Raw genomic sequence first — 17,226 nt, 5'->3', positions numbered from 1 at the left:
GAGGACTCCACACTGCCTGCCAGGCCCACCCAGGAGCAGGCCCCCGCTGTGAGGTTTTGGGGGATTGTTTCCCAGCCAGCACCACTAGCCTGTGCCCGAGGGACACTCACGTAGACACTCATTGGCGTCTTCTGCGGTGCCACGGGCCCACGGACGGTCCTGGTAGAAGGGCAGACAACGCTCGCAGTCCACACCTGTGGTGTTGTGCTGGCAGTGGCATGCCAGCTGACCAGCCTCGTTGGGGCCGCACTCACTGGCGTGACCATTGCATTTGCACCTGAGGAAAGCACCAGGAGGGGGGACCTGGAGACAGTTGCCACAGACGTTGGGAGAAGTGAGGGTGTCACTGTCAGGCACCCCTTGAGTGCGGTGCAAGTGTGGGGATTCCTAAGCCCCAACTACATACCTGGGGATCATGATAAAGAGAGCACTGGGGTTCCCAAATGCTTCATGGAATGAACCCTGCTGCCCAGTTTGCTTCCTGCTGCTGTGATAAACACCACAGCCAAAAGCAGCTTGGGAAGGAGAGGGTTTATTTCACCTTACACATCCCCATCACAGTCCAGTATAAAGGGAAGTCAGTGCAGGAACCTGGGGGCAGGAACTGAAGGAAGGCCATGAAGGAGGGCTGCCTACAGACTTGCTCCCCATGACTTGCCCAACCTGCTTTCTCTTACAGCACAGGACCCCCTGCTCAGAGGTGGCGCCACTCAGAGTAGCTGGATCCCCCACATCAATCAAATCAAGAAAATGTCTCAGAGATGTCTCTACAGGACAGTCTGAGGGAGCTGTTTTCTCAGTTGAGGGTCCCTCTTCCCAAATGACTGCAGTCTGTGTTGTGTTGACAAACTACTAACCAATGAGCACACCTGTCGTCACCAACCTCCTGCTGTCTCCTTTGAGCAGACTGGGAAACTGGGTCCTGGAAGTCTGTCCATCCGTGGCTGCCAACTAGTAAGTGGCTGTCACAGAAGGTCTCTGCCTGGGTGGAGTCCCAGCTCAGGGGTCTTGGGACCCAGGGAGAAGCCAATTCAGTCCCCTGGTGGGGGTGGACAAGTGGTCACAGGGTCAGTTCTTAGGGACTGAGGTTATGACAGGTAATTCTGCAATTGTGTCTAAAAGGGCAAGAAAGAGGTGCCCTGTGCCGGGGTCAGCTCTCAAGAAGTCCCCAGCGTCTGAGCTGTGGTAGGCAGGCCTGGGTTTATGTTCTCATGACACCCACAAGGTCAAAAGATGGGTGAATTCAGCAAGAACCAAGAAGCATTTTGCGGGGTGGGCAAAATGTGGGGAACTGAGTGGAGAGTGACCTTCTGTGGCCAACTTCCTCAGTGGAGCAGAGCTCACCATGGCCTGCTCCTGGCTTGCACCGAGATGGTCCCAGACAGAGCAAACAGTTCCATACTTTGCTCGAGTCTTTGGAGGTAAGAAGGACTCTATACCCCAGCTTCCCAGATGGTGAAGCAGCTCAGGACACAACAGTGGAAGACCCAAGGGGCAAAGCTATAATCCATAGCCCATCCTGGTTCTCCAAAGACAAGTACCACCCTCCCTTGTCCTCAGAGGGTAGTGATGGATGATTGGTCACTTCCAGGGCCCCTTGTGCCATCTCTAGTTTGGGGACACGGGAGTATGGTACTGTTTGTTCATGCAGCAACATCCCACTGTGACCAGGAGGTATTTTGGAAGATCGAGGTCATGGGAACTGCAAGTGACATCTCCATCCCTGAGAGGGTACTGCAAGCTCCCCACTCCTCCATGAATCCTTCTGACCCAACGGAAGGTGCTGTTCCTTCCTGAAGGCAGCCTTCACAGACAGCCGTGGAGCCAAGGGTGGTCTGGGTCCCACAGCTGGGTTCCAGATGTGTTCTGGCTTGCGGGCCCTGACAACAGGCATAGCAGATGGAGGTCATGGCCACCGTCTTTGGAGTCTTGCTGGGAGGTTTGACCCAACTCGCACGTCAGAGAATTCATCTGAAGTTCCTCAACAGAGTCCACTCAGGTTCCTTCACACCTGGTCTTCCATGAAGCAGGCATCTCAAAGCGCCAACCATTGGGCACAGGCACAGGCTCTTCCCTGACTTCCCTGTCTTTAACATCACCCAAGCACCCCTGAATCATGGTAACCCAGCTTCTGGGGGCCATCCTCACTGTTCCCCACAGCCACAGCCTCTCACTCACACTTGGAGCTACTTTCTCGTCTTAGTTAGCTGTCATCCCAGGCTCCTGGCCCTGGCCGTGCCTGCCTGGTCCCAGCACCCCGTCTCCACCCTTCATCTTCTCACCCTTTCCTATACTGCTCTACCAAGGTGCAGTGGCTCATATTGTCAATTTGACAGGACCTAGGTCACCTTCTGGGTGTGCCTCTAGAGTTTCTAGATGGGGGCTAACTGAGCAGGAACCACCCAGCTGAATGTGAGCAGCACCATCCCCGGGTTAGGGTCCCAGAGTGGATAACGGTAGGAAGTCAACTGAGACAGCCTTCGTGCCTCCCTGCTTCACTTCCTGCTACTGGGCCATCCCATCCTGATGGACTGGACTCCAAACTGCTCTGGTGGGCCAAAGTCAGTCTCCCCTCCCCTGAGCTGTCTTTGTCAAGCATTTTGTCACAGCGGTGGGGGAACTCAACGAACAACCGGGGGTTGAGTGTTTTGACATTCTGAGGCCTTCGATGACTCCCTAGTGACAGAAGGGATGGAAATGAACTCTGCCCACAGCCCTGCCCTCACGCCAGCCTCACAGTCTTCCCTGTCCTCAGGCTCAGCTTTCCCATCACGGAGGCTTCTGCCTGGACTGCCTTGTGTCCCCCCATCATTTGTTCTGCAGAGCTGACGCTGAGGCCACCCTGGGCTTTTCTTCTGGTATACACTGATGTATTTATTGAGAGCCACTGGATTCATGTCCTCCACACCACAGGCTTGGGGTAGGAACTTACTGTCTCTTCTCATTTCCCAGTGAGGGCTAGGTGATGTGGGGACCTGTTGGGATGGTCTGTGGAGGCAGAATGGAGCCGGCAGCAAGGCCTCCAATGCAGGCAGGAGGCTGGGTGCTGCTCACCCCTTCTCATCCGGGTCACACTAGGCACCTTACCAACTCTGTGGCTCTCAGAAGGATGGGGCCTGGTCCCTCAGCCTCCCCCGGGTTCTGGGCCCGCTTGCAGCCTTACCTGCCGCCCACAGAGAAGTCAGACACAGCGTAGTAGTAAGACTGGAGCACCCTGGGGTCCTTGAAGATGTCATCTCCAAATGTGTTGAGTCGGTCCAGAGAGATCAGGATCTCAGTGCTGGTGACCCACTCCTGGGGAAAGGGACAGGGACACCATCAGCAAGTGCTCCTGGCCTGCTCCACTGGGAAATCCTGCTCCCTGGTCCCCGGGACGTGGAGGTGGGCCTGGGGCACAGGGACAGGCCCCGCTGAGAAATCCTGAGGGGAGGCCAGGAATCAGGAAGCCTGGGTCAGTCTTGGGGCTGTATGGCTCTGGTAAGAAGCCCCAATGCCTTTGTGCCTCTGTCCCCATCTGTAAAATGCAGCAGATTAGAAGCTCCCTGAGGGTGTAAAGAGGACAGTGGCAATGTCAACCACGTGGTGTGGGACCTGGCATCTGCACAGAAGTGGTATGCATGTGTGTATGTGTGTGCGCGTGTGTGGGTGCATGCATGTGTGTGTGTGTGTACGTGCATGCTTGTGTGTGTGTGTGCGTGTGTGGACAGTGGCTAAGGCAGTCCATCTGAGACCCTTGTATGCAGGCTGCCTACCTTCCCCCCGTAATTCCTCATATGCAGACAACTGACACCCCAGAACATGAGTCCCACAAGTCAGAGCCCCTGGGCTCCGCCTGGCACATAGCAGACACTTGATAAATACTTGCTGATCACGGGCTGGATGAGCAGCTTCCCCGTGGAAGCGCGTGGTGAGGAAGTGGGGGATGCACGTGGAGAGTGACATTTCCATCCGCCTGCTGTTATAATCAGAGGCGGCTCCGGCTGAATATTAATCAACATTTTAATTCAGCCCAGGAGCCCCTGGCTTAGCAATCAGGCCGTCAGGATGGAAAATGAGCTCCTGGCACAGTCGCTCCTCACCCCAGCAGGACTCAGTCCTGAGACGTCTGTACAGCGTTGAGGCTGCGGGTCCCTGTCACTCTCCAAGTCACCTGCGGCTGGGATTTGCAAAGGTCACTGTGCTTTCAGGGGTCTGTTGAAGGCAGGTCTGGCTGTGAGGTCGGGGCGAGGCTGAAGTCCACCTTTCCCTCCCCTCCATCCTTTCTTCTTCTCCCTCCCTCTCCCTTTTGTTCCTCTTCTGTTGGGGTTGCATTCATCCCAGACTGGCCTTGCGTGTAGCCCAAGATGGCCAGAACTCCACTTCCCAAGAGCTAGGATTATACAGGTGTGCACCACCATACCCAGATTATATGCGGCTGGGGAGGGACCCCAGGGCTTCCATCGTGCTAGGCAAATGCTCTATCCACTGAGCTGTGCAGATTGGGACCCCTGCATTTCCTCTCGTTTATGGTACTGGTGTCAAATTCAGGGCCCTGTGTATGCTGGGCAAGCATGCAATCTCCAAGCCACACTGTAGCCTGGGGTTCTGTGTTCTCAGAAAGACCCCTGGGAGATGTGGAGGCCTCTGAGGACCAGGGAGCCAAGGCCTGGGTGGGGACACAAAATGAATCACCAGTGGAAGTCCCATGACTATGCCACCAAGTAGAACACGTTATCCCTGAGGCAGCCTCACACGGCTCGGGGAAACAGGTGGGCTGCAGGTGGGCCTGCCACTCGTGATCTTCCTGCTCCAGCCTATCAGGTGCCGAGATCCCAAGAATAAGTTGCCACACTGGCTCTCTTCCATTAAAATACAAATAAATAAATAAATAAATAAATAAATAAATAAATAAATAAATAAATAAATAAATAGCAGGGGGTAGTAATGGCTCACATCTTTCATCCTAGCATTCAGGAGGCAGAGGCAGGCAAATCTCTTGAGTTCAAGGCCAGCCTGGTCTACAGAGTGAGTTCAGGACAATCATGGTTACATAGAGAACCCCTGCCTTGAAAAACAAGACAAAACAAAATAAAAAATAAAAAAGTGAAAGTGAGAACCAGGCACCCACAAAACGATTTTGGGGTTTGAGGTCTGACAGCCACAAGGTCCCAAGGGCTTCTCAGGTCCTAGCTCTTCTGGCTGGCCTGCTGTCTCCCATCCTAGGCCTGCCCATCTCCCCATGATTCCCCAGGCCCTGTTGCCCACTGACCTGCAGCACAGGGCTCTCCTCAAAGTTGTAGGCACTGGGACGGCCCTCCAGGGTGGAGAAGGCAATGTTGCCCCCGTTCAAGGGGGAGATGTCGCTGAACTCAGAGGTGCAGAAGGCCACCCTCTCATCCTCACCCGGCCACAGCGAGTGACCCTCAGGACGGCCATAGGTTTTCTGGCAGGAGGCACTGTAGTACTGGTAGGGCTCCCAGGGTCCACCGGTGCGCGTGCGCTTGTAGATGGCAAAGCTCTCGGGCCGACTGGTGTGAAACCTCAGTCTCACGTAGGTGATCTCGTAGGCCTTCCCTGTAGCCAGGCAGATGCAGACCCTCTTATAGAGGGAATGGGTACACAGCCCTGGAATGAGGGGGTGCGGGGTGGGGAGCAGACACTCCCTGGAGCTGTGGGCAGGAGCGCCACCATCGATTGCTCAACAATCAGCGGAACATGGGGAGGGCGGCACCACAGGCTTCTTGTGCATCTTTTATCCAGCTCCACTCACCCCTTTGTATGAGGATCTGAGCCATTATACCCTGACTAGCAGTGTAGAGTGCTTTGCTCAGTAAGTAAATCAAATACTTAGTTAATTAATGAAGTAATTAAAGACTAGCACTAAGTACCATGGTGGGTGTGTGGTAAGTAAGGCCCTGATAACTGGCGAGTAGGCAACAGGGACTCGATGCGCCACTCAGTAGTGGCCACGGGAGAGGTGATGCCGAAGCCTCTAGAACAGAAGGTCCTGATGCCCGACCTCACTTACGCTGAGCATCCAGAAACAGCCAAGCTGCAGACAGGAAATAGGTTAGCAGTGTTTGCGTGTCAGGGTGAAACTGTGAATAAGTGAAATGATTGCTAAGGGGAGCTGGATTTGGGGGTGGGGCCTGAAGGAAACATGGTGGGCACGTGAACCTGTTTGCTTTTCCTTTCAAGTGAGGGGAGGCAAAGTCAGCACTTCACATCAGCCAAGCAAGCTCTGTACCACTGGGCTGCGCCCTTCGCATTCTCATGCACACGGGTACAGGCACATGCACACACCACACACAATACCACACACACTGTACACGCACATGTAAACACCACACACACCACACACACAACACCACACACACCACACACCACACACCACACACATACACCACACACACACCACACACACACCACATACACACACCACACACACCACACACACCACACGCACACACCACACACACCACACCACATACACCATACACACAAACACACACATACCACATGCACACACCACACACACCACACACACCCCATATACACACATCACACACACCACACACGCATACCACATACACACACCACACACACCACACACGCACACACCACACCACATACACCATACACACAAACACACACATACCACATGCACACACCACACACACACCGCACACACCCCATACACACACATCACACACACCACACACGCATACCACACATACCACATACACATACCACACACACCACACGCACACACCACACCACATACACCATACACACAAACACACACATACCACATGCACACACCACACACACACCGCACACACCCCATACACACATCACACACACCACACACGCATACCACACATACCACATACACACACCACACACACCACACACACCACACACACACCACACACACACCGCAATACCCCATACACACACACACACCCCACTCACACCAGGTAATAGCAAGTGTTGGTGACAACCTAGAGGCCATTCTGTGCACTGATGGTGGTTAGTTTTAACAAATGCCACCGCTGTGGCTAACAGGAGCAGGTCACTAGAAAAGCGGAAGCCAGCCTTACCCGACAGCCTGGCAAGCTCAGCGTGACATATCCTAAAAAAGCCGAGGCAGGCATCAAGGAAGACACATGTGCATCTGTGTTCACAGCACCCACTGTTGAGGACAGCCAAGCACATGTCACACAGATGGCCCAGCCACGAGAGGGACAGCTGTTCAGCTTGGAGAAGTGGGACAACTTGACCCCTGGGCTAAAGTACAGTCAAGCCCCGAGGGTACGGTGCTAGACGGAAAGAGCATGTCAAGTCAGATCAACACTGCCAACATGCCTGGCATCGCACACACAGAGACAGTGCTGGGAGGGGCTGGAGGGCGGCTCAGTAGATAGCAGCACCCGCTCATCAAGCGTGAAGACCCAAGTTCAAATCTCATCACCCATGTAAAGTCAAGCAGGGCTGCAAGTACCTGTAACCCCAGAATGGAGTGGACCGGAGCCGGGGAGGGTAAAGACAGGCAGACCCCAAGCACTTAGTGCCAGCCAGCCTAGCCTAACAGCAAGCTTTCGGTTCAGGGAGGGGCCCTGTTGAAAGGCAAGGACGAGGAAAATGATAAAGGAAGACACTTGTTGACCTGCTCTGACTTCCATGTGTACACATGCACCACACACACCCACATACCACACACCCACATACACACCACATACACACACCCCACACACGCACCCCACACACCACACCTCCCACACGCAACACACACACACACACACACACACACACACACAGAGCCTGGTATTCGGCTCTCACAGAGTACTAGAGTTCCCAGCACTGGGCCGCTCATAACTGCCCGTAACTCTAGTGCTAAGGGACCCGATACCCTCCCTGGCCTCCTCGGCACCTTCGCTCCTGTGTACATCCACACACAGACATATGCACTCATATACATAATTAAACAGTAAAACAAATATTTTTTTTAAAAAAATATACATTTTATAAAGGGGTTGCAGAGACTGGGAGGAGGGCCCTTACTCTGTTTCTTAAGTTGAAAGCCCTGGGTACAGCTTCAGAGCAAGGGGAATGTGTTTGTGACCCCAAACTGCACACACTTAAAAGTGGATCCACTCCTAAGCTATGCGTATTTCCCCACAACAAAAGGAAAATTTAGAGTGAATATACTGTCCCTTTGGAAGTAGTTTGGTGACAGGGATGAGGAGCCGCAGGAATATTCCCAGCAACTGACAAAAAAGGCCTTCGTGGGTGGGTGGGGGGAGTCATGGCTTAAAAGTGCAGACCAATCATCAAGGCATTTTATAGACTTGGGAAAACTGAAGATCTGAAGAAATGGCTAAAGGGACCTCCAGGACAGCAGTTCTCACTGTGACCAAAGCCAGTGATCGTCAGCAGGGTGGAAGACACCAGGAACGTTAGGGTCAGAATGGTAAAGAAGACCCAAGGCACTGTGCACGGTCATAAAGGAGACCCTGACGGATAGCTCCAGGGCCTGAGTTCAAATCCTTAGCATAAAGAACTGGGTGCTGGGATGCATGCCTGTAGCCAGATGTCGGGGTGGGCACAGGATAATCCTGGGGCTCACTGGCCAGCCAGCCTACTTGAATCCTTGAGCCTCAACTCCTGTACGGCCACTGAGGAACAACACCCCAAGCGGACCTTGTGTGCGCACACACAGAAACCACATACAGAAATAATTTGAAAAAAAAATTAAAAGACTAGGTCCCAGTCAGTTGCGGTGGTGTGTGCCTGTCACCTCAGCACTTGGGAGGTGGAGGCAGGAGAGTTGTGAGTTCAAAGCCGTCCTTGGCTATACAGGGAGTTCAAGGCCGGCTGGGCTGCCTGGGACTGTCTCGGAAAAGCCAAACAAAAGGCACGGGCCCCAAAGACAGCCGTCTAATTGGCGAGCATGTTTGTCCTCGGAACTCAGCACAACTGTTCCTCCTTCAGTTTCCCTCTGTTTTCCCCAATTTTCTTTCCTGAAGCTTGTTCTAATTTAAAATTGGAGAGAACCCAGCTTTACGAAACTTTTTAAAAAGCAACCGCCTTGCCAGGTTCCGTTTTAAGATGTTTTCTAAATTTCCGTGGCAGTGCAGTTGGCATCGGGCTTCTGAGCCCTTCATAGGAGGGTGGGCAGGGGCCTAGGCAAGGTCAGGTGGCGCCTGGCTGGCTCTCCATCTGGGACACCAGCCCAGATGTGCACCCACCAGGGTGGACACAGGTGCTGCAGACCCGGTAAACAAAAAGCAGTCAGACGCTTCCCAGGAGGGGGCCAGAAAACACTTTAAAGGTGGCTGTCAGGAAGGCTGCCCTGGCGGGGAGGGGTCACTGGCATTGCATGCGAGCAAGCGTGGTGTCTGCGCTGGAGAACTTGGCTCCTTCTTTGCCAAGCAGGGAGGTGAGAGGTACTGAGGCAACATCAGAGGGCCCAACGGGATGGTTTGTTGGAGAGTTAATTAGAAGAGCAACTCCAGCCTGCTCTGTGAGGAAGGCAGCCTGAAAGGCTGGGAAAGGAAATGGCACCAAGATACGGTTGACAGGCATTAAACCCACGGCCACCCAGAGTCATTCCAGGGTGATGGTTTTGCACCTTAGCTCTAGGCCAACTCAAATGTTGTTTTCCTGGCTGGGCGGTGGTGGCATACACCTTTAATCCCAGCACTCGGGAGGCAGAGGCAGGCGGATCTCTGTGAGTTCGAGGCCAGCCTGGTCTACAAGAGCTAGCTCCAGGACAGGCTCCAAAGCTACAGAGAAACCCTGTCTCAGAAAGAAAAAAAAAACATGTTGTTTTCTCCAAGTCCCTCACTACCTTCTGTAGGCGGAGACCACTCATTGCTTTCCCAGAAACCCAGGCCCAAAATAATCACACAGAAACTGTATTAATTAAAACACTGCTTGGCCTATTAGTTTAGGCTTCTTATTAACTAACCCTTACATCTTAACTTAACCCATTTCTATTAACATTCTAAGCTAGTGTGGGACTATTTCATTACAATCAACAACCTCTCAAGCTTCCCAGCTCAGCTGACTGTACTCAGCACCTACCATGTGCTGGCCAAGCACACCTGCCTACTATCTGACGCTCCGGTCCCACTCTGGTATGCACTCCACTAATGAGAAGCCTACAGCTCAGAGAGAGAGGGCCGTCTCCACACAGAAAACAGTCAGATCTCTCTTGGTCCTTGGGTCCTCAAAAAGACTATGCAGAGCCAGCTACCCTTCCCCCGGGCTCCCTGGGTGCCCAGGAGACAGGGTTTCCAGAAAAGGGATATAGATGCTCATGGAGATGCAGAAATTTGCCTCCCAGGATTTGGCACCTGAAGATGTAGCGGCTGGCAGCACCTGAGCCAAGTACCAGGTGCTAAGGCACATCTACCCCACCAGCTGGGACATTAAGCCTGTCGAGACACGGGACTGCCATAAACCAAGCTAGTCTGCATCCGGTACTGACCTGGTGGGTAGGCCAGGCTTATTTTGAGAAGATGGAAGCAAAGCAAACTTTAATTACAGCCATCTGGGAATCCGGGAGGGAGAGTGGGGTGGCGCCAGAGGGGGCAGCAAGATTTGAGCTGAAACACATGGGCAGGCCAGGCTGATACCTACCACTGGGAGTCACTTCTAGGGGGAGAGCAATCCCAGGCCTGAGCCGCAGGTCCTGACGTCCACTGTCAAGTACTTCATTTCTCAAGCCAGCTTTTAGCAGCCCTGGGCAATTGGGATCTCCGTGAGGAACTGGGGTACCTCTGAGATCACAATCCACAGGCCACAGATTGAACCAGGCCTGGCCTCACACCGGCCCTCCCACCTCTGCACCACACCTAACACACATCGAGATTGACAAGTCTGTTGTCTAGCTTGGAGAGGAAACAGGTTTTCTCTAATTGGTGATTGCATAAGGCTTTGTGTCAAGAAACATTCTGAAGTCCGGTCCCAGCTGTGATCGCTGGCGTCTACAGAATACAAGTTTACAAGAAGGGGATGGACATCCAAACCACAGCCGGACATAAATAAACATACGCAATAAACAGAGGAAGGGCAGAGGGACTGGTGGAGAGAAGGGCTAATGAGGAATCCAGAGGGACTGAACACTTTGGGAAACAGTAAGTCTTGGGGCTGACGAGGGTGTTGACTTGAAAATACTTGCCTAAGTACATGGGGAGTGGCGGGTGGCGCTTTTCTTTTAAAAAAGTACATAAAACAAAGCATATGCTCCCAGCAATTTCTTAGTGTGCAGTCCACGGTTTCTTAGTGTACAGTTCATGGTTTCTGAGTGTGCAGTCCACGGTTTCTTAGTGTGCAGTCCACAGTTTCCGAGGGTACAGTCCACGGTTTCTTAGTGTGCAGTCCACGGTTTCTGAGCGTTCAGTCCACGGTTTCTGAGCGTGCAGTCCACGTGTGCAGCCCATGGTTTCTGAGCGTGCAGTCCACAGTATTAACTGGTTTCATGCAGCTATTCAGTCACCAACACTGTCCACTTAAACACGTGCTTTCCTTTTCCTCCCCAACCCCTCAGAGCCCCATTCTACTTTCTGCCTCTATGAATCCGACAGCTCCAGGAACCTTCTAGAAGTAGAATCATGACGTATGTGTCGCCTGTGACTAGCACATAGCCTCAGTGTTTGCTCCTGTAGAAGCACACATCTCTCTGCTTCATTTCTGGGCTGTGTAATCCTGCACTGTGGAGATGGTCCTCATGCAGCTGAGCTGCGCTAAGCCTGACCATTGGGAGGGAGCGCTGCAGGGGCCTTTGCTCCTGGGCCTACTCATGAGATCCAAGGAAGCTATTTAAATGATCCAGTCTAGGGCTTGGGGGTGGGGGAGCTGGACCAAGGTGAGTGCTGACTTTGGGAGAGGGAGGGTCATCTCAGAGGGTGATCTTGATTCTAGATCTTGATTCAGGCATTAGGTTGGGTAGGGGCTGGCTGGCCTCAGAAGGGCCAGGGCCAGGCAGGGAGGAGGCCGTGTTTTGGAAGACTTTAGCAATGCCTCTAGAAGGGCCGACCTTCGTGCAATATTTCTCCACTACCACCCTCCCCTACTCCGGCAGAGAACACAGGGCACTGGAGGTTCACCGATCAAATGCCTGACTCCTCAGTGTTGTGCCTCAGTTTCCCTGTCTGCAAAATGAGCATAACAATTTGAGGGCGAAGCAATCGGAAGTCTGTGAGGCTCTTGAGCAGCAGGCTCGCGAGTGAACTTCACCCACTGTTGGGGCGTCCTGGGTACTCACGACTAACACTGACCAGGGGGCCTGAGCAGGGGGCCTGGCGCTGGGTATGAGGTGAAGCTGTTCAAACAAGGGTGCTCCTCCTCTCCGCAGCAGCTCAGAGCTGGGGATGGTGGCAAACAGGGCCAAGGCAGGAAGGCAGGTGAGTGCAGGCCCTGCAGGAAGTTCCTGAAGGAGGGCACCCTAAACTGAGTGGACAGACAGGCTCTCTGCCACATCCCCAGGGCTTGGGATCTGGCATCTAGTTAGTGGGTGTCCACTGGCTAATGAACTAGTCTTGGTTACCAGAAATTAAAAAGATATGAGGGTGTTTACAGCAAGGCCCGCAGGAAGAAAAAGCAGACTTGTGGCCTTTTTGTGGCCTGGAGGGAGCCACGGTCATTGTCAGAACAGATAAGGTGGAAAGGGATCCTGGGAGACCCGGAAGCCACTTACCCCCTCTCCCCGCAAGATATTCCACCTTTGCAGCTCCTGAATAGTTGTGGGAGGGCCTGAGGAGTGGGAGGGGCCGGAGGAGTGGGAGGGGCCGGAGGAGTGGGAGGGGCCTGAGGAGTTGGAGGGCCTGAGGAGTGAGGGCAAGGCCAGCTGGGCCCAGGGCCACTTCTGTGGGTGGAGGGAGGCCATCCAAGACCACTGCCTTGACTCTTGACCTGCCTGGGGCCTAGCATTCCAGTCAAATCCCCTAAGGAGGTGGATTGAGGACTCTGTCCCCAGGCTCCAGTCCTAGCCAAGGCAAACATACCACCCACTCCGTAGGAGGCCAAACTGAGCTGAAATTCAGGAGACTCCGAAGTCTTGAGGCTTCTGGGGGGGTCCCTGCACCCATTCTGAGCCAGACACTTCACTGTGATTGCTTAATCTCCTCCCTCTTCTCCCCTCCTCTAGGGCCACCTAGGCTTGGAGAGTCCAGATCTACGGAGCTGCCTCTGTCTGCTCCCTCAGATCTGGAGTGTTCTGGCTTCTCTCAACCCTTAGCACCTTCGGGTCTTGAAAGGCTGGTGCTGACCCCCTGCCCCAACCAAGGCTTCTATACCTCATGTGTGTTCTCAGAGCTCTGAATCTTCCCACGGTGTCTTATGGCTGATCCACAGTCATGGGTATAGCTGTATTCTTATGGCCAAGAGCCAAGGGAATTACTGGGCAGGTGGGTGTCAGTGGCCTATTTGGCTACTTCCCCCTCCATCTGGGGGTTTGGGACCCAGCTGCATCTTTCTATGGGAGAGTCATTTCAATCTAAGACAAGAGGACATCAAGAGCCACTACACCGGGTTTTTTTTTGGGGGGGGGGATGGAGGCAAAGAAAGCTCAGGGCCAGCCTGCCCTCCCACTCTGTCTTAGGGCAAACCGCGGAGCTCAGAGTGGAGCCATTCTTCGCCCTGTGTGACCCTGAAAAGCCGACCTTATCCTCAGAGCCTCAGTTTCCCCATATGTGAAGAATAAATTCCGCCCGGCTGAAGTGCTGGCCAGAGTGTCCTTGGTGCAGGCATAGTCACCAATTGGTCCTTGAACAGTCTGTCACCCCGTGTCCCTGTATTTCCTCCTCTCCCCATCCACCCCTCACCCCAGCCTTGCTGTCTTCTCCAGGCCTCAGGGAAGCAGCCATCCTCACCATCCCCACTGTGGCCTTTCATCCCAGGCAGGAAGGCCCGGCTCAGCAGCAACTGCGGGATAGGATCTGGACCAGATGTCAGGAGCTGCAGGGAGCTGGGAACACTGTGACCTCCATCCCTAGCTGACCTCCGCCTCCTCTTCTCCCACTCCTCACCCTCACCCCCTCCAGGAGACCCTGACCAGAGCTGCCTTCTGCTTGCCCCTCCCAGGGGCCTTGATGAAAGGGAAGGAGACCTATCAGACAGAGGCAGCAGACCGATGGCATGTCACCAGCCCACCTCAGCCAATGGCCAGGGGACTTTTGATCCCTGGATATCATGAGTCCATGAGTTAGCTGCAGCAAAATTAAGACACCTAGCCTCCAACTGGGCCATCATAATCAGGCCTTGGGTCTGGATGTCTTGTGGGACAAGGTGAGTACTTATTCCCTGATACAGAGCACACCCACAGGCCTCAGCCCCCACCAGGGCTTCCTGCTTGCCGTGAGGGCTCCAACCTGAACACCTGTCACTGCAGTACTGGCCTCAGAGGCAGCAACTTCTTTTTGAGACAGGGCAAGGCTAGCCTCCTCCTTAATTCTCCTGCCTCTACCTCCTGAGTGCCATCAGTATCATTTAGTACTGGGGATCAAACCCAGGGCCTGTACATGCTAGGCAAACACGCCACCAACTGATTCACTACCCCAGCCCTCCTCTTGTCCCCGCAGTACAGGCAGGGAAACTGAGGTACAACACCGAGTCCCAGCTTCCCAGTAGTGGCTGTTCTTTGCCTGATTCCAAAGTCCCATTGCATGGTTATTACCCTGTCCCCCTTTCGGAGCCAGCATGCAGTGTGATACTGTCATTCATTCATTCTTTTGTTCCTTCATTCATTCATGGTACAAACTCTTTTGGCCTTCCACCTATGAGCTTGGTGCTGTCCAGCAGAATGGGAGGAATGCTGTCCTAGGGGAGGACCCACCAGATTCACATGCCTTGTACCATGTGTGAGCACGTGGCATCTTTGCTCGCTTTCACAGCCCAGGATCTGAGATGCCCGGAGGCTGCTGGCTGAAGCATTTAAAGGTTGCACGAGCATTTATCAGGCATAGCACAAGCACCGCTGTGAGCGGGGCTGCCCCTTAAGGCAAACGCAGGATTTCCCACTCTGTCCCCCGCCCCCATGTCTGAGGCTTGAGCCCTCTCCTTGGCATCTGGATTTCATGGGCACATGTGACAGCCTTTGTTAGGGAACAATGTGTCTCCCTCACAGTCCCCCACCCTGCCCCAGATTCCTCTCATGGCCTTGGGGTCTTGCCAGCCTCATCAACCAACTCCCTAACTTCCTGCTTCCTGTCTGGGCAGACCCCACCTCATCCAAGTTCCACCAGAGAGACCATGTTGTCACCCCTTGGAAACGGGATTGGGGTACAAGAGGAATGTGCCTGCCTGCGCTGCTGAAGGGGTGAAATATCCTTCCCACCACTCTTTTCCAAGGACGAGGCCGTTTCTTAGCCCTTGCCAGGGCTTTGCCACTCATGTCTAGGGAGGACCAGCTTAGTCATGAGAGGTCCAGCACATGCCAAGTTTATATTCTGACCTCCGTGGCACAGGAACATTTGTGTCCTGACTGTCACTTAGCAGTTGTGTGTCTGTGCACAAAACACTTAACCTTTCTGAGCTTCCAGGTTTTCATGGGGACACAGTTCACCATCTGGTATCCAAACTCGACTCCAGGTGTGTTTTGGAATTCAGGACTTCTCCGAAGTATTATTCTGAGGATGCACATAGCTAAGGGATGAAGCGCTTTTCTAACGGGCTTCATTCTGGGGCTGTTGGCCGTACTCAAATGAGAGTTCAGCAGCAAAATGTATGAACATTGGCTCTTACCGGGATACACAAAGTCTATAAAGCCTCTGGTCAGGTTTAGTGCCAAGGTGAGTTATGAAAATACCAAATCCAAGTTAACAAAACTTCAGAAGATTTGTACAGTGTGCAGGACATAGCAAGGAACCCAAGAAGGACATTGGACTCCTCTGAGCTTGGAGTGGTCAGAGAATATTCCAGCTTCAGGGTGGAAGTGGGGCCCTGGGTTCGCACCTCCAGGGGCCTAATGCTACTACACCTTGGCTTAGGCTGGGTGGGACAAAGCATGGGCAAGTCAGAGGGGCCACACCAAATGCCCCAGATGGCTATCTAGTGGCAGGAAGAAACTGTTTGTCCTGCCCTGGGTGTGGTGGCAGCTGCCCCAGAGTGCTCACAACCTTGGAGGTTCACAGGGTCTTTGAAGCTGACCAGATTGGGAGTCCCTGCCTGAACCAGGTCATTCATGGAGGTGTCACCCCCTCCACTTCCCTAACCATTCTTCCTGGGAATTGCTGCTGCACCCAGTTCCACAGCTCTGCCAAAGCTGAGGGAGGCTTTCTCCTGCCCTTAGGGGCGCCCCTCCGGCTTTTCTCCTGCAGCCTGCCCCGGCTGCACATCCCTCCTCCTCTGCCTGGGCCTCCATGGAATGGAGACAAGGTGACACGGGACACATGCTTACCTAGGCGCAGGGTAAGGTTAACTGAGGTGGGGTACTGCACCCCGAAGGCCATGGATGGGCTCTGCCACCAGGTGCTGTCATCGGGGCTATGGAAGTCTGTGAGGTAGGAGGCGTCGTGGCGGAGCTGGGGGTCGGCATCATCGCAGCGCTGGCACTGTGGTCCCGCTCCTGGCACTCCAACGTGCGGGCAGAAGTTCTCCGGGGGCTGTCCGCACGTGTGCGAGGCCTCGACCCGTCGGCCGAAAGCCGCATTCTCGAACTCAGGCAGACAGCGCTGTGCGCGCCCGGCGTCGTCGTAGCAAGAGCCCATGCCCGCACCCGCTGCCCAATGCGCCTCTAGCATCACCAGCGTCACCAGGGACACCAGCGCCACCGACGCCACCGTTGCCAGGCGGGGCAGTACCCCGGACACAGCCATGGCCCGCGCCTGGCTCCGGGCTGTGCCGCGGTCCACTCTGCGCTGCGTTCGGCGACGCTCGGCCCCTTTGCTCCACTGGCCCAGTAGCCCTCCCTTGCAGGCGGGACCCGACGGCATCTGAGGGCGGGGCCCACGCAGGCGACACCCCACTGTCCGACCTCAGTCCCTTCGGGCTCACCCCCACCTGCTGGACGTGCCCGGGAGTGCCTGCTTGTTTTGGCTGCTGCTGACCTGCTGACCATACTGTAAGCCTGGCCCGCGGTTCTCTCTGCGAAATGGGTTTGGCAGAGACACGGCTTCATTCTGCTAGTGGGACCTTTCTATGGAAGCCTTGCACGTGTGAACACTCCTGAGCTGAAGGGCAAGGCAAGCACAGGTCTTCTTCACCTGGCAGCATGACCTCTGGGATTTTCCCTCCAAACAT

At 54.2% G+C, this 17,226-nt stretch overlaps 1 protein-coding gene across 1 annotated transcript in view; it reads right to left on the bottom strand.

Annotated features, from left to right (window-relative positions):
• Positions 1–16,802, bottom strand: part of Lamc3 (laminin subunit gamma 3) — a 53,696-nt gene extending 36,894 nt beyond the window's left edge. Inside the window, exons 1-4 of the mRNA XM_038337198.2 lie at positions 16,385–16,802; positions 5,249–5,553; positions 3,164–3,294; positions 111–277 (exon numbers count right to left, since the gene is read on the bottom strand). Coding sequence (XP_038193126.1) covers positions 111–277; positions 3,164–3,294; positions 5,249–5,553; positions 16,385–16,802 — 1,021 coding nt within the window. The remainder of the gene's footprint in view (positions 1–110; positions 278–3,163; positions 3,295–5,248; positions 5,554–16,384) is intronic.
• Between the last annotated feature and the right edge of the window lie 424 nt (positions 16,803–17,226).

The sequence above is a fragment of the Arvicola amphibius genome, chromosome 7 (genome assembly GCF_903992535.2).
Source record: "Arvicola amphibius chromosome 7, mArvAmp1.2, whole genome shotgun sequence".
Classification (NCBI taxonomy): Eukaryota; Metazoa; Chordata; class Mammalia; order Rodentia; family Cricetidae; genus Arvicola; species Arvicola amphibius.
The sequence above is the reverse complement of the archived record's forward strand: the minus strand, read 5'-3'. Positions and strand labels throughout refer to the sequence as shown.